General features: G+C 43.3%; 3 protein-coding genes across 3 annotated transcripts in view; all 3 read right to left on the bottom strand.

Annotated features, from left to right (window-relative positions):
• The window catches only part of araf (A-Raf proto-oncogene, serine/threonine kinase), a 153878-nt gene extending 138443 nt beyond the window's left edge, over positions 1-15435 (bottom strand). Inside the window, exons 1-15 of the mRNA XM_079363957.1 lie at positions 15340-15435; positions 10623-10837; positions 9341-9444; positions 6803-6905; positions 6563-6717; positions 6007-6105; positions 5783-5927; positions 5595-5622; positions 5382-5512; positions 5095-5297; positions 4799-4975; positions 3840-3886; positions 3409-3527; positions 1946-2077; positions 1413-1547 (exon numbers count right to left, since the gene is read on the bottom strand). Coding sequence (XP_079220083.1) covers positions 1413-1547; positions 1946-2077; positions 3409-3527; positions 3840-3886; positions 4799-4975; positions 5095-5297; positions 5382-5512; positions 5595-5622; positions 5783-5927; positions 6007-6105; positions 6563-6717; positions 6803-6905; positions 9341-9444; positions 10623-10733 — 1689 coding nt within the window. The 5' untranslated portion in view covers positions 10734-10837; positions 15340-15435. The remainder of the gene's footprint in view (positions 1-1412; positions 1548-1945; positions 2078-3408; positions 3528-3839; positions 3887-4798; positions 4976-5094; positions 5298-5381; positions 5513-5594; positions 5623-5782; positions 5928-6006; positions 6106-6562; positions 6718-6802; positions 6906-9340; positions 9445-10622; positions 10838-15339) is intronic.
• Positions 1-23110, bottom strand: part of rabl6b (RAB, member RAS oncogene family-like 6b) — a 144229-nt gene that overhangs the window by 92272 nt on the left and 28847 nt on the right. The gene's annotated exons all lie outside the window — the stretch shown is intronic.
• On the bottom strand, positions 15998-22246 carry imp4 (IMP U3 small nucleolar ribonucleoprotein 4). The gene is made up of 9 exons (XM_079364330.1): positions 22131-22246; positions 20685-20793; positions 20506-20589; positions 20319-20428; positions 18966-19098; positions 17584-17738; positions 17408-17502; positions 17237-17310; positions 15998-16357 (listed from the first exon to the last, which is right to left on the bottom strand). Exons 1-9 carry the CDS (start codon positions 22131-22133, stop codon positions 16242-16244), a joined length of 879 nt encoding a protein of 292 aa, XP_079220456.1. The 5' UTR covers positions 22134-22246; the 3' UTR covers positions 15998-16241.

Here is a 23110-nt window from a genome sequence, read left to right as displayed (position 1 = left end):
AATGAGCTTGTGCCGCAAAAACATTTGACTTCATCACGTCGGATCTTAATATCAGTCATTTTGCGCTTCATGCACGCACCCTCATGATGGAAAACACACGGATAAATACATATGATGCAGCTTTCAAGTTAAAGGCGATCGAGCTGGCTGTCAAAGAAGCTAACAGAGCTGCTGCACGTTAAGATGACACTGACAACGACAACAGAGACTGAGGAAGTGAGTAATGAAGTCATTCTGAGGCAGTGAATGGATGGACTTTTTCCTGTGAAATATATTACGGTAATCTTTTTCATCCGCCGTGTTACAGACACTGTTTGATAAAGGATTTACAGTAGGCTTCATATTTGCGGATGTTACCAGTAGTACGTATTTCATTAAAAGTTAAAACAATGTTTTTGTGTCACGTCTTTCTGTGTAAATAGCTCTTGTTATAACGTGGACACCTGCGGCTTATAATCAAGTGCGGCTTATATATGTACAAATACATTTATCTACTTATTTTTAGCCAGTGCGGCTTATATCCAGGTGCGCTCAATAGTCCGGAAATTACGGTAATTAACTCAGGGCTTTCTAATTATTTCATCTAAATTAATCACATTTAAAGTGCATCACAATATTTGCCCTAAAAGCAAAATTTCTCTATTTAAATGGATTTTGGTGGATGAATGAAGTCAATGCATCCAGTTTTACTTGCTTCTCAGTTTCATAAAGCTGTTGGATCTGGTTTGAAATAGTTTTTCTGCACAGCAGTTAAGTTAGATCTGTAGCACATTTTCTAACCCCTCATCTTCTACCACTAACAGTGGTCTAAAGTCCAGAGTAATACATTTAGCGAGTTAATTTATAAGTTTATCAGACGTTGAATTACTAATTTGGGTCCTGAAGACAGTCATCTGGTCGAGTTTAGGCTGCAAACGCTTCTTGTTTTTTACATGTGGCACGAAGCTAGCACCAAGCTAGCACCAAGCTAGCGCGTAGTAATGACAAACAGTTCTGTGCTGTTTATGAGGGAAACTGTGATTAAATGCATTTAAAAAAAGGCAATTAACTAATCGTAATTAACACGTTAAAGTCCCAGCCCTAATTATAATCCATAAAAAACAGGCTGTTTTACTACTCACAGCAGCCAGCGACAAACTCTCAGTATAAACTCATCGGTGACAAGAGCTCATGAGTTACTGACGTCTGTCAGGACCTGAAGAAAATTTACACCAAAATCTTCCAAAAGTGAATCAGGAGAAACTCCCCAACCCTGCCTTTAAGATAATAACAAACTATAAGGCAGTAAGTTGTCTCATTAATGCAGAGGTAGGATTACAGCTGCCGTGTGCAGGCTGCAGCTTCTCTCTCTGTAGTAACCATGGTAACGGCGAGGTCGTGTGTTGGAGATGTGTTACTTTGAAACCTCTCACCTGTGGAAACAGCGGCCTCTCGTCCCGTTTGAACTTTAAGCAGTCGACGATGAGCCTTTTCATGGACTTGGGTGACGTGCTGGACAGCTTGCTGAGGTCTGGAGACAAGTAGCCGCGTCCAACCATGAAGATGATCTGAGAGGGAAAACAAGGAGACAGCGTGTGAGTCCATCAGTGTAGCTGATGGTTAGTGCTCCACTCTTTCTTTTAAATACTCTGTTATTGCTAAACACGTGAATTCAGATATCAAAACAGAGGCCACCCTTCGTTGTTTCACTGGCGTCTGAAAATGTGCAAACTTGTCCGTCCCAATAACTGAATATTAAAGCATGAAGTCAAACGGTTGAAAGTGTCGCTGCACAGCGTGTGGTCGAGGTGTTTTGAATGAGGACGAATAAACACTCACTCAAAGGCCACAAAAAGTTGGACTTCCTGTGAGGTGAACCTTTTGTCTGCTGTCTTTGCTGCCTTTAAAACCCTCCATGTGCAGAGTTGTGTTTCTAGGTTAGGCGCTGTGTGAATGTGTGTCTGACCTGGTCTCTGTTGTTGATATTGCAGTAAGGCAGGGTCCCTGACATCAGCTCAAACAGCACCACTCCGTAGCCGTACACGTCAGACTGGAACGTGTAAGGGTTGGTGTCCTGCATGCGGATCACCTCGGGTGCCTTAGAAAACAAAACAAAGAAGAAGAGACAATGAGTGTAATGACCTTTAACAAATAACAGTAAATGAGCACGATTGTCCCGCCCTCCCTGATCACAGATCCCATCTGCCCGTCCATATTGACACGGTCTGATCCACATTGATTTCGATGGTAAAAAGTTACGCCCAGCAAAAACAACAGCAAAATGGATGACAGAGAAGTGTGATTATTTCTGATGCAAACTATCTAGTGGAGCAGTCTGTCCGCGGGCTCGTTTGACTACGTTTGTTTTGATTCTTGCTGTTTTCGTTCACTGACCAAAGATAACTTCTGGCCTGCCGGATCTACGTCATTGTTATTTTTCGGTTGTGTCGCGTTGAGGGTGACACAGGAGACACATTGAGGAGACTGAGGTGTTCAGATGAAGTCGGATTTGTAGGAACCAGAATTTGAAACCACCTCCATAAGTGGTTTGGAAAAATTAGATCTCATGTGGCTTTTTGTGCAAAAAAATCAACCCAGATACAATCTGGATGTGCTAAGAATCTGATTTGGAGGTGCAATGTGAACAAGGCCTAAGAGGGTGGAGCGGCACTGAATCTTTATCTAAGCTCGTCTAACAGTTGAGAACGGGACGGACATGAACTCCACCATCACGACATCCACCCATCAGTCCACTTCTTGTGAGTTCATTATTTAAGCCCAGTCAAAGTAAGGATTTCACTAAGCTGCACCACATGTGACGAACAACCTGGACTGAATATCTGTGGTGGACTGGATCGGTTTCATGCTGGAGCTCAAGGGCGACATCTACTGGATAAAACAGTCTGCCTCTAAATGTCCTCCACTCACTCTGTACCGACAGGCCTGAGAAATATTCCACTTCTCTTTTCTGTGGATCGATCCAGTGTTGCTAGATTTTCTTTATTTTCACTGTGACTCATAGAAAAGAGAAGAGAGAAGCAGAATATTCATCGACTTCCATCGGCTCAGGCGGATGACGAGGAAAGACAAATGAAAAGCTTCCTTTCAGTCCAGATTTCACTTCTGAGTTTTCTGTTCTAAACGATTTGATCCCGTTTAAGTCCTTGTTGTAGAAAGTCACTTCAGTGATGCGTCTTCAGACTAAGTGTTCAGGCTGGGCTGCATGTGTGAGCAGGGATGTAAAGACAGAGCAGGATATCAGTCTGCACTACGACCTCTGTGCACGCCATTAAACAGCTGCGTCACATCTTCTGTTTGTCCCTTCTTCCTGTTCACCGTGTGATTCTGCTTAACTACACACAGCATCGACATCAAGGCAAATAGTCTCATTATAGCCGACTCTGTTGCTCCCCCCTCCCCGAGGCTCACCATCCACAGAATGGATCCACTGGGTTGTTCGACCTGCTGAGAGCCGCTCCATCGTGACTTCACCGTGGCCAAGCCGAAGTCCCCGATCTTGACGGTCCAGCCCTCGTGGAGAAAAATATCTAGCAGCTGAGCTCAGGACATTTTAACAGAAGTTAATGAGGAGGGAGGGGTAAAGAGAGGAAACCTTAAACACATCATTAAAGCAGGAACATGAATGTAAAGAGAACCTGCTCTTACTTCTTTAAGATCACTGATACAATGTCCACCTTTAAAGGGAACTTCAAACACAGATTGTCATGAAGCCAAAGTGCTGAACACAGACAAACAATATGAGTGTCTCTACACAGCATGAGTGGTTCCACATGTTCTCGTTATAGGACAGTCATGTGGTTGTTTATGAGTGAAAGCTGGACTGAGCACGGGAAGGATACTGTTTGACTTCAGGTCTCGGTGGATGATGTTCTTTGCGTGAAGATAACTGAGAGAGAAGAAAACAAGGAGAGGAAGAGTCGGTCAGGATCCTGAACAGGAGAGGTTCAAGAGCTCAAACTGAAGTGTGGACAGTTTGTTCATAACCTCAGGTCTCATCACGTCTCATCTACAATAAACATGTCTGACTGTTACAGACTGTATACAGTATATACACAGTATACACTGTATATACAGATCGTGAAGGTGGAACATGTGGAATCCTGGTTACGGCTCACAAACAGAGAATCGCGCTGATCCGCAAGACAACCAAAAAGTAGACACTGACAAGTTGTCATCTTTTGTTTTCACGGTTAGTTACTGAGGCAGAGCGAGCTCAACTCTAGATTGAGCGCTAATATTGAACATTTCAAAGGGAGAGATGACACACGTGTCATCGTGTCACACTTTGTACCCGTCCAAAAACGTAACGCACTCAAACATCGTATTCAATCTCTGGCTGTCACACCAGCTGGTGACACAGAGACCTGACGCCCACCAATCAGAGAGCTCACCTGAGGAAGCACTAAGACAAACGCGGTCAATGTGTGTGCTGGATTACTCCGCCATGTTTCTGAACAGACTGTGACATTTAGAGATGAAGGAAAACGCTGAATCAAACGAGAGTTTTAGTAATCGAGGAAACATGGCGGACAGCCTCTCTGCGTCGTTTCCCAGCACAGCGTCCAAAAAAACCATCAATAGGGATAAATATTCAATCGGCTCAGGTGGCGTGCAGTTCGTGACAGTGGCGGCTGCACTCTTTGCTGATGTCATGCATTTGTCGCAGCGGTTAAAAAGACGCAGCGCAGCTTTTCAATCAACAATAGAAATGATTCAAAGTGTTTTTAAAGTACACGGCTGATCTGAAGAGTCTGAATGGTTTGTGTTTGTCATTCTGGCGGTGAAAGGCGAGTCTTACTCCATGCCCTGAGCCGTCTGTCTGGCCACATCGATGCGACGCATGGTGTCAAACTTGGTTTCCGTGACGTGCAGATGGCGGTACAGGCTGCTGCCTTCACACCACTGCGTGATGATGGCAAAGTTGGGCTTCGTCATGTAGCCCATGAACAGCAGGATGTTGACGTGGCGGGTCTTCCTGCAGAGAGTGTAAGAAAATGAAGAGATTAAAAGAGACGTTTCTTGCTGATCTCTGAGACGCAGCAGTTAAAAGTTTCATTCTGATGATGTTGGAAAAAGAGAAGAGTGTTTTGTCACCTTAAGACCTGCATCTCATTTTTGAAGGCCTGTAACTGCTCGGGTGTGGGCTCTGTCACTTTAAGGATCTTGATGGCCACGTCTCCGTGCCACTTGCCCTTAAAGACTGTTCCAAAAGATCCGGCTCCTATTCTCTTCTGGATGTTGACTTCTCTGGAGTGGACCTCCCAGTAGTAACTCGAGTCTCTGTAGCCCCCTCGGTGCTGGAATCAAAGTTCACATCAGTGAGTGGTTAAGTGAGGACTCTCTCTCTCTATTCGTCAGTCGGAGGGTCAACGGACTCGTACCACTTTCTTTTTATCGTCCGATGACGAGGACTTGCGCTCCTTGTGTTCTGAGGGAGACTTGGGGGGCCTCCTACCAGGTGAGCCCAGATTAGAGGGTGGGCTCGTGGAGGGCTTCGGCGAGGGCTCGGGACCTGCAGGGACAGGACACGGGTGAATAGGACACGTGACGAAGAGAAGGCTCGTTTATTACAACTTCAAAAGAACCAAACTTACCTATCGTGTTGTTCATCTTTAGTGCTTCCTGAAAAGAAGAGGAAGAAATACTGTCAGTGTTCATTTCTTATCATACACAGGTCAGTGAAGGACAACATTCTCATACACTGGACAGACATACGAGATACAGGTTGAATAGTGACAACAAGCCGGCCCGGTCCGAACATGGTGGATGAGGAGACACTGACCTCTATGATGCTGACTCCAGCGGGGCCCACTGTGCTGACCATGTGAACGTTGGGCGTGGAGGTGGAGCGATGCCTTTGGAGAGACTGTCCGTCTCCAGCCGGCAGGGGGAAGTGGAACGCCGAGGTCGGGGACAGGAGGTCCATCCTGGGAGAGGACGAGACCGAGGTCAAAATGATGATGACTCTACGTGTTTGTTTGTAACGGTCTCAGCGTGTGTGCTTACCCAGAAGGCTCGGGGGTTAAGGCGAGGTTGCTCTGCGATGGGGAGGTATCGGGCAATAGTATCTGTGGGTACTCGTATGTACAGCTAGTGGAATCACACCTGAAGAAACACGATGGCGAAAGAGACAACCAATCAACAACGTCATGATGTAAACATGTTTCAACAGAGGAGACGCTCCTCACTGTCTTCATCTCTGGGCCGAAATGTTCCAGATTGTTTTTTTTAACTAACCAGCAACAAGCCCTCCATCTTTTCTTTGATTGACACATCAGCACTGCTGCATGTCAAAGTCTGAAAGCAGCTCTCGGTGTTTGTAGAGTCAGTTTTGTAGCTTTTCTACGATTCAAGGAAAGACTCCTCAAATATCCAATCTAGAAAAACTACCATTATAGTTCTGCTCTTTGATTTCCTCTGTGTGAAGAAATGTTTCTGTATCACACAGCGGTGGAGGATTTGAGAGTCTAGTTTTAGTCTTAGTGCTCCCAGGTGAGATACTGTGAATGAAAAAGCTGGCGTGGAAGGACAGGAAGTAAACGTGGCGTCTTCCTCTACTCACCGTTTGCTCACTGTGTCCATGTCCACGCACACAGTAGGGACTTTGCTACTGCAGTGCTGGTGAAACTTATATCCACACGTCTGACATCTGAAGCCGTTAAACAGGAACTTGTGACAGAAATCACAGTAAGCCAGCTTGAAGAAGGTTTTACGTACCTGCACAGACGAGGACGTAACAAGAGACATGTCAGGTGAAGGGAGCAGGATGCTGACGCTCAGGATGTGTTTGACAGTTACTTACAAAATTGTGCATGGTGAGGGGAATATCGTCTAAGACCTCGACTAAAAGCTCCTCTCCGACCAGAGGAGTGATGTCAGTGTCCCAGTCGGTCAGTCTCTTACGGCTGCAGAGGACGAGACAGGACAGGAAGGTGAGAAAAGACAGTCCACACAGTCTCACTTCAAAAACTCTTCAACAACCAAGAAGAATGTTCCATTCAAGATAATGCTGCCTTCTTATTGGACGACATCACATGGTGCACTCCTCGTTTGACAACGACATGTAAATCTAATTTGTTGTTCTTTCTTGGTGTGCAGATTTTTTTTTAATTATTATTATTTTTTCAGGCTTTTCTGCCTTTATCTGCGAGAGACAGAGAGAGAGAGAGAGAGAGGGAGAGAGAGCGATAGAGAGAGACAGAGAGAGAGAGACAGAGAGCGACAGAGAGAGAGACAGAGAGAGAGAGAGCGACAGAGAGAGAGAGACAGAGAGCGACAGAGAGAGAGACAGAGAGAGAGAGCGACAGAGAGAGAGACAGAGAGAGAGACAGAGAGAGACAGAGAGAGAGACAGAGAGAGAGAGACAGAGAGAGAGCGACAGAGAGAGAGAGACAGAGAGCGACAGAGAGAGAGACAGAGAGAGAGACAGAGAGAGAGACAGAGAGAGAGAGAGAGAGAGAGAAAGAGAGCGACAGAGAGAGAGACAGAGAGCGACAGAGAGACAGAGAGAGAGAGAGAGAGAGAGAGAGAGAGCGACAGAGAGAGAGACAGAGAGAGAGAGCGACAGAGAGAGAGAGAGAGAGACAGAGAGAGAGAGAGCGACAGAGAGAGAGAGACAGAGAGAGAGAGACAGAGAGAGAGCGACAGAGAGAGAGAGAGAGACACAGAGAGAGAGCGACAGAGAGAGAGAGAGACAGAGAGAGCGACAGAGAGAGACAGAGAGAGAGAGAGAGAGACAGAGAGCGACAGAGAGAGAGAGACAGAGAGAGAGCGACAGAGAGAGAGAGACAGAGAGCGACAGAGAGAGAGACAGAGAGAGAGAGAGAGAGCGACAGAGAGAGAGACAGAGAGAGAGCGACAGAGAGAGAGAGAGAGCGACAGAGAGAGAGAGAGAGCGACAGAGAGAGAGACAGAGAGAGAGAGAGAGAGCGACAGAGAGAGAGACAGAGAGAGAGAGAGAGAGCGACAGAGAGAGAGACAGAGAGAGAGAGACAGAGAGAGAGAGAGAGAGAGAGACAGACAGAGAGAGAGACAGAGAGAGAGAGAGAGAGAGGGGGTTCTGACGTGTGGGAAAGGGCCTCAGGCAGGAGTCGAACCCGGGCCGCACGTGTGAAGACATATAGCCTCTTTACATGGTGTGCAGGCGCTCCAGATGTGCAGTGAACATTTGGATGATGTGATCACCTCTGCTTTGAACTGATTTAAATGTTCTTGTGTTCGGCCACATGTCCATCCAGCATTTTTTCCGAGCAGAAGAGTGCGGGCCGTGCGCTCAGGAGTGATTACTGTGACAGTATGGCAGACACTGCTCCCATACGTTTTACTGCATGTTTTATATGTGCCATCGTTTTCTACCCGATCAGACACGGAGCAGAGAGCGTGTAAATATCTTTACATCGGGAAAAGATGGCCAGGTGTGGTCGGAGCAGCTACAAAGTGTCTGGTTCAGCTCTGCAGAATGTAAACAACCAGCCTTCACACCTTTATCTGGGGTTACTAGTTTTTCTGTCAATGGTAAAAAAAAAAAGATCAACATCATTTAAAATGTGATTCTTTTCTGTAACACATCCTGTGAGGACAGCACAGATACACACTGCTGCAAACAATCAGAGAAGTCGTCAGTGTGACTGGACGTTTGGAGTTTGGCTCATGGAGATGAAAGGATGCTGCGCTCCTTTTGTTGGACTGTGTTCACAGGTTTGTTGTTCATAAGAGTCCATCAGCACTGTAACACTTCAGTGATTATCTTCACACGTCTTGACCTCTTTATTTGGATTGCTCTGAAGTGTTTAGAGTGTTTAAGTTGAACTATTGTGATCCCAACATCAATCTAAATCGTTGTGACAACACAGAGAAACTTCAGTGTTGCACACTGATTGCCCGCGTGTCATTGGTTAAGCTCCGCCCCCTGATGTAACCGGCCCTCTCCTCCTCCTGAACTGAATCCAATGAAGCACCCACGGGACGTTCTATCGCTGCGTCCAACAACAGCGCCCAAGTCCGGCCACAGAGCGCAGAGTGACACGCCGGGGACGGACACACGAGCGCTCTCATGACGAGCTGCTGCGATAACACTCACACGAGCTGCATCAGCAGGTCCCGTCTTTTTTATTGGTGTGATTTTGAGCATGCTTTCACGTGTCCGTCATGTTGACAGCTGATGACGGTCTGATGTGATTTAAGGAGCTCCTTCAGTGATTTTGAGCACAATGAGAGCCGACGTGACGTGACGGTCGCTTCCTGCTACGTCTTCCTCTTTCATGCAGATAATTCATCATTTAGAGAAGGATCCAGAAGACGAGGACATTCACTCATCTTAGAATAAAAAAATCAATCTTACCCTTCAAGGAGGCGAAACACAGCGCAGCACTCCTGGCTCAGGCCTCTCACTTTCAGGGCTTTGTCCAAGCTCTCGTGCACCGTTTGTCCCTGGCGAACGTTCACCTGAAAACACAAAACTTTATTTAAACAAGAGTGACACTGACAGGACGCTCATCGGCCCGGCACATTCCTGCCACACGGAGGCAGACTGTAAAAGTGAGCGCTGTCGACCCACCTGAGACAGAAGCTCAGTCCAGAGGAGCAAACACGACACGTCAACTACAGCCGAGTAACAAGCAAACAGTGCAGAATGTTCCTCTGCATGTGACGTCTCCAGGTCGGGTTCATTATGAAGTGATTGTTTAAAACAGCAGAGTCTGAAATGTGAATCTAACAGGCGATATCAGCGACACAGCTGGGAGAGTTCAACCAATTCAAATCACTTCATCTGCCCGTCAGGAACTTCAGCCGGGTAAAAGACACACACTCACACACTCTGCACACTGGACAGCAAAGAGCCTTCATTAGCACCACAGAAGAAGAAACGTCGACATACGTTCAAATTAAAGCCACACAGGCATAAAGACAAAGAGCTGCTGATGACACAGTCAGGATCAACAAGTCACCTCAAGCAGTCCTGAAGAAGTGGAGAAACGCTCTGAATAAAACGCTTCTGTTTGTCGTCAAAATGTAGAAAGCTGCACGTTTGCTCAAACCGAGGCAGTCGACAAACGAGCGTTTACTTTGTCTTGATTTTAATTTGAACAGAGCATATTCACTCAGCTGGAACGGGAGATTTGTCCTTCCACCTTCTGAAGGTGCTGATCCAGCATGCCCGGGGCATCTGCACATAATCCTCATCATAATAATAATAATAATAATAATAATAGTAAAAAAAATAATAATAATAGTAATAAAAAAATATATAATAAAAAAATAATAGTAAAAAAAGTAATAATAAAATAATAATAATTGTAATAATAATAATAGTAAACAAATAAAATAAAAGTAATAATAATAATAACGATAATACATTTTATTTATGGGCACCTTTCAAAAACACTCAAGGACATCTTACAAGCAGAGTTAAAAACTTAACAGGAGAAGGTGGAAACACTGAATGTGCAAACAGGCGTCTGATGTGTGAGGAGACAAATGAAGAACAGAGTGGAGCTCCATCTGTGACAGCTGACACCAAGTGTTGGAGAGCGTACTCGTTGATATGCTGTGAAAGATGTCACTTACTGCTCAGACACTCAGCGTGAAAACGAGTGTGCTGGATGAAAAGCCAAACGTCTTACCACTGTCCTCTGCTTGTTGGGGAGGTAGACTCGGATAGTGCCCCCACCTCGGGGTACATCCTCCGGACTGGTCTCTCCCGAGGAGGAGTAGCAGGAGGAGGTGGAGGACATGATGAGAGGCAGGATGAGCAAGGCGTGGCAGCAATCACACAGCACGACCTCTGGAGGGCTTCATGCACACTGAGATCCACCAGAGTCAGTCCTTTACTCCCAACCTGCAACATGAGAGACATCCTTCAGCGTGAAGACGAAAAAACACGAAAGAAAGAAGAACCGAGTAGATGGAGTCCTCGGTAATCTGGTGTTACGACACGACAGCTCAAAGACATTCACACGTCTCGTCCTCATCACTTGATTTGTGTTTGTTTCCCGTGTTTGATTCAACTGTTGACTTGAGAGCAGCTCAGCGTGAACAGAAACACGAGAACACGTTCTGAACACGGCTGAGTGCAGTCTGACTCTGCAGGTAACCGCGTGACGTTCACCTTCTCTTCAGTCTCACTGTAATGGAGGGAAATTAAACGCTTTGGGGATTTTTTCTGAATTCAGAAGACAGGTGTTGTAAAAGACACGTCGAGTTCATTCAATTTCTTTTTATTTTTCTGCAGTTTTGTTTATTTTTAATGACTGTACTTGTTTTACATCATCGCATGGTTGATCTTTATTTACAGAGAGCTGCAGCGAAAAGCTCCACAGGTTAGCATTGAGCCGCAGTGACTGATCACACACACACAAAATATGTGTGATTCTATAATAGCTTTGTTCTGTTTCTCTGGTCAAGTCGACTGCTGCCCTCAGCGCTGAAACTTCAGGCTTTAAGAGGTGTTGAGAACAGGACATCACACTGGGCCGAGGTTAGCCTCAAGTGAAGGTGAAGGGTTGAAGCTAACCCCGCTCTGTACCTTCAAGATTACAGGCCGACAAAAAATAATCCACATGACTTCACATCACCAAGTCGTCCTTATCAGAGGAGGAGCAGACAAGGCTTCCATGATGCACTGTGCAGGAGACCTTCATACGACCAGCGTCATTGAGCATGTTAACCTCTTCATCATCCTCTTTGTGTTTGTTTGAAAAACTACATTCACTCAGAGGGGAAAACATTTATTCATTCAAAACTAATATTAAAATATACACTAAGATGAGAGTAGGCTGCCTCGTCGTCATTCTGTGGGAAGCACTGACATCTATGTCCGAGTAGAGTAACCATGGAAACGACAGGGTTACAGTCCCAATCCTTCACAAAGCTCCATGCAGAGTTTGTAGATTTCATTCTGCACCAAAACTACATTAAAAAAGGAAAAAAGGCAAAGGTACGAGACTGTACGTCATTTCTGTCTGGAGTACTACACATCCCATGATGCTGTTCACACTGACGATGACAGTGTTGTAGTTTGTCTAACTTTTCATGTTAGCTCACTAACGAGTGAGCAAAGCGCATCTATTCGCAGACGGCGCAGAGGGGTGGGAAACGTTGCCTTGGTAACACCAAGCTCAACCAATAAGAGATGTCTCTGTGGCACTCTGTGATTCTGGGTAGTGTAGTTCTTTGCCCTGATATTGCGAATAAATGTTTTTTCTGCCTGCGATGGATGTGACATTAAGGCTAATAATCAAAACAAACAGGACTTTTACTTTTGGAGTCACACAATAGAGCCCGATACTTTCAAGTTAGTCTTTACAAAATACACTTTTCCTCATCTTCAGTCACATCGCTCAGTCTCACCATCTGACCCGACAGCAATCATTAAAGATCCATTTAGAGACTATAAACAAATAAAGAGAGAGATATCAAGGTAGAGAGATATAGAGATAAAGACAGAGATACAAAGAAACAGAGAGATGTAATGAGAGATATGTAAACATAAAGAGAGATATATACAAAGATAGAAATAGAGATATTTCAGATATAGATACAGAAAGAGATAAACATAAGAGAGAGATTTATATAAAGATTAGAGGTTTCACTTTAACGCATTCATTAGATTAATTAATTACACTGCAAATTAACGCGTTATAGAAAATGACACAAGATTAATTATAGCACACTTGAATAAAAAATTCACTGTAAATTTTATCCAGAAACGACAGACTGTAAGAAAGGCCCATTTCAAACTTGGCCCATTGAAGGAGCCGTACTTGTCAGTGGCGTGTCATTTCAAACATGCCTTGCTAGCCAAACCAAACAAAGCAGGACTGAGGTGAAAATGTTGCATCCATTCAGCCCATCACGAGCAGCGCCAACTCCGCTGGAGGACGGAGCTCGGTTCATTTATAAAGTCAAGAGGACGGAGACAAGCGCGCAAGACAATGGACAGAAGCTGGGACCAAAACCCAAACCGGGGAACCAGGCCACTGTGTGTCTGCAAAGACCCAGGGTCTAAATTTCCCCCATGAAAGATTTGAGGACAGAAACGAGACAAGGAATTGTTAATTAATTTAAAAAAAAACGTTTTATATTATTAAAAAAAAAGTCCGAATTAGGCCGTTAGATAGTGAATCGTGATTATGCATTAAAAACTTAGAATTCACAAGATTTGAACATTTTAATAAAAGAGTCATAATTATCAGATTAAAGGGCATGTGAATTTAAATGTCATATGATGAAAAGAACTTCTTCCAAGACTTTTTATTGAATCACTAATAATAATGTGGATTTCAAATCTTCTCTTCTTAGTGTATTCTTTTTATTCGTCGTGCACTACAAGCTTTGTAATGTCATGAAATTTGAATTCTTTATTCGGGGACCTTAAGCAGATATGAGATTAAAATGAGATTTATTAGATTAATTAATTACAAATCCTGTAATTAATTAGATTTTTTTTTTGCCTGACAGCACAAATAAAGATTTATACAGAGATATTAACATAAAGAATGAGATACAAAGAGATATTTAAACATGAGAGAGAAGTAAAGATAAAGAGAGACATACATAAACAAAGAGAGAGAGAGATAAAGAGAGAAATGAACATAAGAGATATAAAGATAAAGAGAGATATATGATCAAATGAGAGCTATAAACAGAAAGAGAGATAGATATAAGATAGAATATAAAGATAAAGAGAGACTGTGTGGTGGAGGGGAGAGTTGCCCTTATTTGTATAAAGAGGAATAAAATGCTGACAGCTGAGTCTCGCATCCTGCAGGTCCGTAGATACAACGAGTCGTGAAGGACTCTTGAACCTGCTCACACAGGTAAAAAGTTAAAACCCTGGCTTGAATTAAAAGTCATGCCCGGCTTTAGAGAGGTAGCAGATCTCAACGTAACATTTGTGCAGCCACCTTCACTTAATGTTTAATTGTACTCTCAGTAATGTGTCTTAACATGCCTGGATGAACTTTGAAATGAAGTTAAAAACAAAAACGGTTAAAAGTTTCGCACTTGCGTGATGCTAATGGTAGCTGACGCTAGCCGTATGTTAGCTTAGCATGGGATTTGACATTTGTAGTTTTGAGAGGCCGTGTTTCTCTCAGACAACTTTACGACTTAAACTGGACTTACTTTTACATTTAAACGCTGAGAGGTTTAAGTTGAATAATAGTTAGCATTATTACTGACGATACGTAGTTTTAAAAGCTTGTCTTAATTCCTCCAAACTCGATTTGACGCGGTGTTAGCATGTAGCTAAGTGCTGAGTGGAGATTATGTAGCTAACGTACTGCTGTGGGTGTTATGTCGAAAAGTGCTACCTATCTAAAATGTGCCATCATGCGACTCTGCAGTACAAGGAACATTACTTTATGCGTGCTTTTCATTGTTACAAGTCAACAGTTCTCTATCAAAGTTGATTATAATTGTTGTCGTGTTATTTGTTATTGTATGATTTGGTCATATATTTATACATTCATGCCAATAGTGAAGGCTGAGACTGTTTTATTGTGTTACAATAACCCTAACTTTACATATATTTTCTTTACCCGCACTCACGCAGATTTATAACAACTTTGCGGTCTGCACAGCTCCTTCACTGCGCATTTTGTATTTTAGTGTTTTTAAATATGATATAAAATATTTGTAATTGCTTTTTTTATGTTCTTGCTATTTTGGCTTTATTTCGAAATTACTGTTTTTGCACAAATACACCGAGACAAATTTCCCGTATGTGTAAATGTACTTGGCACTCTGATTTTAAAAAAGATAATTAAATGTATTTTAATTTAACTGAATTGAAAAGATTCCTGTAAAACCTTGAATAAAATGTCTCACAGAGTATCATTTCAAGTGTAAATGCAGTGAGTCAAAGTGTTTTACATTATCTGTCCTTCAAGGATGTGCTTCCTCTCAAAACACTTAAATTATAGTAATGATAATAATTTAGATTTATGCAGTTTATTTTCTGAACAACACAGTCTTGTAAATTATGAGTATGGAGGAATAGACTGAGATGAGGAGGCAGGTCTCACTTTAATAATTAAGAAACAAAACTTTCTTCCTGTACAGTGATAATGACAGTATAGAGAATTAATTTAAAATTATTTAATCCTTATTTATTAGGAGATAAAGACGCTCCTGCTCTGAGGGGGAATGTTTTGACAAGGTAGCACATTTTAACATAACACCGGGGGTGGGGGTGGGGGGGGGGTTTACCACCGCGTCGGCTTTTCTTATAACACTTCATTTATGTCTCACTAAGATTCACACATCAATCTATAGCTGTTACTACACGATAACAGCATCAACATGTTTCATCAATTTAAATACAAGTTAAACTCTTACCTGTAGCAGCCATCTTGAATTCTCTCTCAATCTGAAGTCGGATCTGTCAAGAAGTTCAGGGGGGGAGGCGGAAAACCTCTCGGAACTTCTATGTCTTGATTGGTCGATGTCTTCCAGCTGCGCTCCCATTGGACGACACAGGATACACGTCATGGGTGGGAATAGTGGTGCATTTAAGTGCTGCTCGGTTGGTCTAAAGTTAACTTCCCGAGTCGTTCTTCCGCCCTCAGTGTGTTCACGTGATATCGTTTCAGAAAGTGGGAATAATTTTACAATAACAAAAACATTGATGCTCTGAAGATCTGTGAAATGTGACTCTTAAAAGTTATATTTACGCAAAAAGCTTGTGTAATACGTAAATTGATTAAAACAAAATAACGTTAGCATTACCTAAACATATTGTGCCCCCCCCCCCACCAGGTGATGACGAGAAGTCGCTTAGTCGGGCATCTTAATCTTTTCCTAATTGTTGTTCCGAGTAGAACAGCTAGTTCATCCGCATTTTACAAATCTGAAACCCGTTTTTCCGATGTGTCCGAAACAACATGAACGCAGCATAAGGACTCCAGTAATACGCTACATGTCGCAGCACGGATGTTCCCCTACTTATTTCAATAACACACATAAATACAGGTTAATAAATAAACTACAGGAAAGATTATGATCTTTGATGTGTTTTCTCTTTTTATAAACAGGAAGAAATGCAGGTGATTAAACACAATGTATTACAAAATTACACAATCATTGCAGGAGAGCACTGAATGAATGGGTTTGTCAAAAAAGTCTCAATATACTTAAAAAACACTGTTTACAACAAACTACCACCGTCCTTTCAGAAGACATTTTCCTTTAAATACTTCTGTAAAATGCTGGTTTAGTTTCAGAGTCGGGGGAAAGTTAGTTTATTCTTGCACGCTGAGGAACCTCCTTTTCTTCGCCGTGTGTGTATACGCATGGTGACGCCACTCAACATCTGCGGTGCTCTCGTTCTCCAGGGTGCCGAGTTTGATCATATACACTGAGAAAGAGAGAGAGAAGGAGCGTAAACATCTGAAACATCAACAGAGAGATCAGACCGAACACCTCACACACATCACCACTTACAGAAACCCTTATTTCACACTGGTGACACACTTCTGCCTTATTCACTAATCATTACATCATCATAAATTAAGGGCAAGATTATCATATTTATGCACTGCAATTCACGGTTTCTACTTCTACATTCATTTTCATGTTACCCTCATTCATGTAATTAGCAGTGCTGAGAGGAGCTACGACTTTGGGAAGCATCGGGGGTTTACTTTCACACTTGCAGAAAACTCTCCCCGAGGAGCTGCATGTGTGAACGTAACCCGGACGGAGTTTCTCCTTGAAGACCCCTCATATTTTTTCCACGACAAGTTTGAGTGAGCTGATGTGAAAAGGCAGCATCTAGAGCCAATGGGAGGGGGAGAGACGTGACTGATTCATAGAGCGTCTGCACGTGACCGCTGCCATCTCTGTGCACATAATTCAAACGGCTGTGCTACGTTTTCTGTTCCTCACAGGCGTCGTCTCCCGCTGTGAGGTGCTTATGTCAGGAGAATCTCAGGCGCGGTCCTCCTCAGATGATCGTTTCAGGAGTGCGATGTGTAAACACACAAAGAGAGAGTTGGTGTGGAGTAAACCGCAGCGTCACATCTGCCCGATTCAATATGTGGAGAGAATTCACTCTGATTGGCACTCAGCCAGCGACCCTGGTTTTTGTTGGGGTTTTTGGCCTCTCTGCAGTCTGCACAAACTGCCAGTCGGCTGCGATCAGTTTGGCGTAAACAGTGAGAACTCTCGGGGCGACAGCGGCGGACTCAATAGGACGCCTCAGCTTGTTCTCTGTCTTTAACTGATCAGTACTTACATTTCATCTCAAACCTGGGTCCTACTTCTGTCAGCTCGATGTTCTTGTGGTCTGTTTTTTTGTAGGTGTGATGTCTGCGAATCAAACAGAGAAAATAAACATGAAATGATTCATGCCAAAAGCACAAATATCTGTGTGACTCCTGCACTGTGACAGTCCGCCCCCACTCACCTGAAAGTGATGAAGTCTTCTTGGTTGGCGAATGTGATGACACGCCTGCTGTCCTCCTTGGGCACTGGAAAGAGATACTTGAGGATATTCGACACCTGAACAAACAGAATTAATCAGCAGAAGCACAAACAAGCGGTGAAAGAGAATATCAGCGTCACGGTCCGGCACTCACTCACCCTCTTGCCGAGTCGAGAGGTGAAGTTGTGAAAGATGAGGTGAGGGAAGGCCTCTGACATGGTGCCTATGTCTGGAACATCGTGCCTCATCACCACGTTGTACAGTGTGAAATAAGCCGTGGGTCCAAAAGGAAGGTGGCACACCACCAAGCCATCTGTGAGGGACGGAGCGACAGCAAATCAGACACTTCATCTTCTACTGTCTCTCATTACAGGAGGAACTCTGTTTAAAGTCACATGATTGTAGGGTTGTACTTTTTACTGCTCGTCAGTCAGAGAGGGCAGATTTCCATACGGGTGGAGCTTTAGGGATTTATTCACAGAAAAGATTTTGAAGCACCAGGTTATTGTAGTAAAGATCAAACGATTCAATCATCCAGTTTGGGAAAAGTTTGGAATTCTCCTTGAAGGTGCTGAAAAGTCTTTGGATGCAGTCGCCTTGAAAAGAGCTTCAAATATATGAGCTGCTCGCATCACTTCACACTCTGCTCCTCTGTCGCCCCCCGGTGGTCAAACTCTACCTAACTCCATGGTAAAATCTAAAGTCCCAGCGCTTCATGAACACAGACACACTCCATGACGTCACTGACGAGGATGATATTTTGTTCGTGATGAAGATGAGGATAAATATTGTGTTTTAGTTGTTCTGATTTGTTCCGTGTCACTTTATAAACCGGTGTCATTAAAGGCAGTGTTTACATCAAGTTATTATTCAAATAAGAAAAAAGAAACTGTGCTTTTCCTCGTCACTTCCTGTCCGTGTTTCCTCCTCTCTACCTCTGTGCCTGTGTTGTACTAACACGAGTGACCGAATATGTCCCAACCTTTCATTTAAAAAAGTCCTCAGTGATAGGAAAGTTGTTCTTTCTGCAGAGGCCGTGTTCACCACAATAAGTCCTCTCCTGATTGGATGAATCCACTGAACGATGTCCGATGTATCTGGTCTTTATTCTGTTTATCTGAGGCCTGCAGGCTATAAGACCATGACATGTGATGTGTAATAGTGTTGTTCAATCTTCTGAGAATGATATGAAATGTGATAAATGAACTGACGTATAACTGACTGACACATGCATTTAAAGCTCTTTGTAAAATGTTTCTTTTCAATCCAAAATAAATCCCAAAACGTTTCTTTTTCCACCACTGAATTAATCTGAGGCTCGCCGACGTGTGACGGTGTAAAACGTTTTTTCTGTTTTATATTGCAATAAATTCAGACTTCTTCTGTGTGTATGCCAACGCTCCTCCACCCGCTCTGAGGTTCATGTGTGAACAACCACATCAGGAGGAAGCTCTCTGGAAACGTTCAGAGGGGGCTTGTGTGGGAAAACGTCTGTCAAAGTTTACAGAAGTAAAAACAGCAGAGGAGAAAAGAGACGTGCCTGGTTGTCCTCTCGTTTCATGCACGATGACGAGGTCGGTCACGTTGTTGGCTTTGCACGCTCCGACCAGAGCAGCGATTTCGTGGTTTCCTCTGTTCATGCGCTGAGCTCCAGGGAACATCAGCTTCACCTCCTGGAAGGAGACGCAACAAGTGTGAGTCATAGAAACACTGCAGTCAGCATGTGATGACGACAGGATGCACTGAGCTGACGGGCTGTGACGCTCAGTGTCACCAGGATGCGTGTCGGACGGGCCGTGTTTATTTTGCCTGCATGCTCTATATTATAGCCCACCTTCAACTATGTTTTATTAGCGAAACATAAGTTATTCCTCTCTCTAGAATAAGACGCACTCTCGTTGGCACCGTCATGTTAGTTTTGCGTGTACGTCACTTGGCTGAGTGCGCAGGTGTTGACAGCTGTCAGAAATCAGGGTAAGGCGTTTACATGCCACAGTCTCCCGTTTTCTATCGGAGTTCTCCAGGTAGCAAAACCAAGTTTCTCACAGGATACTGCAGTGTCCCGGTTTCTGAAATCGGGATATGATGTTTACATGCACAAATACAACAACGGGATATTTAAAACCCCAATCATAACCGGGATAGTCCATGTAAAGGCACTCAGTGAGCTTTTAGAACAGTAGGTCACGTGGCTACATTCACATCATTCCCTTTGTGCCGGCGAATCGTCGCAGCAGCTTCATTTCTTTATCAGTGCAAAGACATCAAACAGCACGTACTTCTAAAAATCGTTGAGTGACAAAAACAATGTCCACAGACAGAGAGAAGACCAAGGTCCCGTGTCCAACCGGTTTAGTTTTTCCAGGCAGAAAAGTGCCAACCGTGCGGCCTGAAGTGCTTAATGAAGCGTTTGTGCGCGGAGAAGAAAAGCGCTGCACGTCCATCCTGTCTCTATGACAACGCTCGCTGCTCCGTTTGTACTGCCTGTCTTTTTATTTTAGACTGTTTTTTTATGTCCTGATCAAACACGGAGCAGAGAGGATGAGGGTACAAGACACGATCCGTAGGGGTCGTCTTACACTGGAGAGTGATTTCAAACTGGAGAGTGATTTCAAACTTGAGCACACGGAGCGGCCGCCACTTAAAAAGACGCCGGGCGCTGGTTTCTCCAGGCGGCCACCCAAACGCTCTCTGCTCACTGAAAACCATGTCACAGATAAAAACACAGCACAGCAGAAGCTGCTCCAAGTAACAGCCAATGGAAATCATCACCACGTGAGACGCTTCGGGTTCTCGCCCTTCATCATCTCCGACGTCTGATGAAGAGCTCGAGCATCACACGTGGTGGTGATCGAAATGTGCATTCATTCCACCACAGAAGAAGACAGCTGACCTTGCTAAACATTTTGAGTCTGGAGCTCGGGTCCCTGGAGGTGGTCACCATGACTTTAGGGTCTTCAACTCCAGCCCACTTGTACTCATCGTCCATGTGTGAGCTGACACCTGCAGAAGAGATGAAGATCCACCGTGTGAAGTGTGAGGATCAGGCCCTTTAGAACAGGAAGTGATCATCAACTCACCTTCGGCCCCTTCGTCGTCATATTCCAGCAGGTTCTGGAGCTGCAGAGCGTCTTTACGCACCTCGGTTGGAAGAAGACGATTTTCTGCAGAGAGACAGAAAAAAAAAACGTGAAGAATTTGTGTTTGGGTAATAATAACAGAGTCCAGAGCAGGGAACTGATGCGTTATGTTATCCTACCATCAAGTGCGCCCTTCAGCTTCTGTTTCTTCTCCTCGATAGTTCGGAGCCGGTCCTCTTGTGCCTTCCTGTACAGGTACTCCCGTCTCAGTCTCACCTCCCGACGAAGCTTTGACAACATCGAGAACGTTATGAGAATGATCTGAAGATCGACGTTTCACTCTCAGGCAGTTACTCCAGAGCACGAGGACGCCGGCAGCCATGCAGAGTGGATTACTCATCAATCATGACTTCTCTTTCAACCCTGACACACAGGAGAGGAAGACTCTCACCGCACGGCCAGAGAATGAGTTCAATTTAAATTTCAATCATGATCTTGTTTTCCCACGATCATAAAAATAAGATCATCCAGATGAATTGATCACTCCTCAGGTTATGTGGAGTAATGAAAAGTTTTGTGTTATATTTTGGCCACAAAAGCACATCAACACAACTTCATGAACATTTAATGTATTCATTAGTCATACATGTTATTTTTAACAGTCCAGGGCGTATCATCCAATGAGAGCTGCGATCTGCTCCAGCCCCCCCGAGACCCCCAATGTAGTCACTTATTTACTCCTGTTTGTTGTGTGTAAACGTTTATGTTTAAGTTTCCTGTGATCCAGACGTTTAACATCAACGAGTCCTTGTGTTTAGTAATAATCAGGATGAAGGCTGTTGTGATAAAGGAGCAGCTCCACATTAAAACACAAACAATAAATGAGGTTGGACATTTTGATGACCGATGTCTTATGAATGTAACTAATTTTTTTTAACAACGTTTATCGGTCAGTATAAAAAGAAGTGCACCAAAAAATGTTAGTTTTCAACTTGGAAATAAATTATTAAATAAGCTATAAGATCAAAATAAATGAACTGAAGTGAAAGTAAAGAGTTATATATGATGTGTTGTATGTCGGTCTGCCTCTAAGTTGTATGGATGTGTTGTTTTTGTAAAGAATATTTATAACGTTTCCTTTTTCTCGATACAAACTAAAACACTTTGAATTATCGATGTATAAAAGATGTTTCATTGATCAACTCGATTAGTCTTTTTAACCTTCATATTTACAGTCCAGGTTCATTTTATAACCAAACAAAGCTCTTCACCTTGGACGTTTATTAACACAGAGAAAGTTTGTTTTCCCGTTAAAGCACACGGGAAGATTGTAGTTAACTTCATATTTAATCAGTTAACATAACATTAAAGCTATATATATATATATATATATATATATATATACACACACACTATATATTAATGTATATATACATTTTACCCAGCTTGATGAACAACTCTCCTTTAGGAGCAGACCGTGAAGCTAACATCAGACATGATGTGAAGCCCACGCGCAACCTGTAAGGCTCTATCTCCATGGTTACGTATAAACCTTCTCAGTGCGCTGCAGTGAAAGCTGTCGACCATTTAAACAAAATAACACATTTAATCATATCTTAACTCACCATGATTGTTCTTCAGGTTAAGGCTGACTAGCAGGAGAGCGCCACACACATGGAAACACAGGAACATGCGTACAAGACTCTGTCTCTGATTGGCTGATAGAGGAGCCAATCACAGCGATCGATACATCTTCCTTTCTTGATTTTTTTTGGGTGGGATGCATACCGCCACCTACTGTGCTGGAGTATTTAACTACTTACATGACAGACCGCTTTACATTAACTTACCAAAAAAAGAAAATAGACAAGTGAATAAAAAAAGGCAATGCATTCAATTGTATACGTATATTGTAACAATTTGTTTTGTTTTATTTTAAATAAAACACTGTTCAGTAAGCAACACTCACAGAAACACACTTCTTCCCCTCGCACACTTCATCCTGATTTGTTTCCAGCTGTGAATCTCCTCCATGGTCTGCCCATAGATATATATAAACATTAGATGACGCAGGCGGGATTCTCCGGCGTCGCGACATGGCGGCCATCTTGGGTCAGGCAGCTGACGTGCTGAGCTCTGTGGGAGCAGATGGAAGGTGAGTGATAAGCTTAAACAAAAAATACTAGGTAATAGGTATGACACATGATGTTTGTACATGTTGAAATTGCCGCTTTTGTTTTCGAAAAAACAACTTCATTGTGAAACATGGTTGTGTCCAGCCTAGTTGTGCAAGTTATCATGGCTGAGACAACAATCAACATTAATTTATAGACTAATACGAAACCAATAACGTTTTTATACAACCTCATTGATGTCTGTCTCTGTAGAAGTTGTTGTATTTATTAGCTGTCTAACTTGGCTTAGAGGCTCCCGTGGGTGCAACTTGTTACATTACAATGTTGACTCAGTTTACATAGATATAAGTCTGAGGTCAGCTGAGTTAACTTTGATTAAAGATCTTTAATCTGTTGTCTACATGTTTCAGCTGGTCCTGCAGAAAATACAATAGGGTAAATGTCAGGCAAAATAATTAATTACAGGTGTA

Source organism: Symphodus melops (genome assembly GCF_947650265.1).
Source record: "Symphodus melops genome assembly, chromosome: 1".
Classification (NCBI taxonomy): Eukaryota; Metazoa; Chordata; class Actinopteri; order Labriformes; family Labridae; genus Symphodus; species Symphodus melops.
This window is presented reverse-complemented; position numbering and strand designations above follow the sequence as displayed.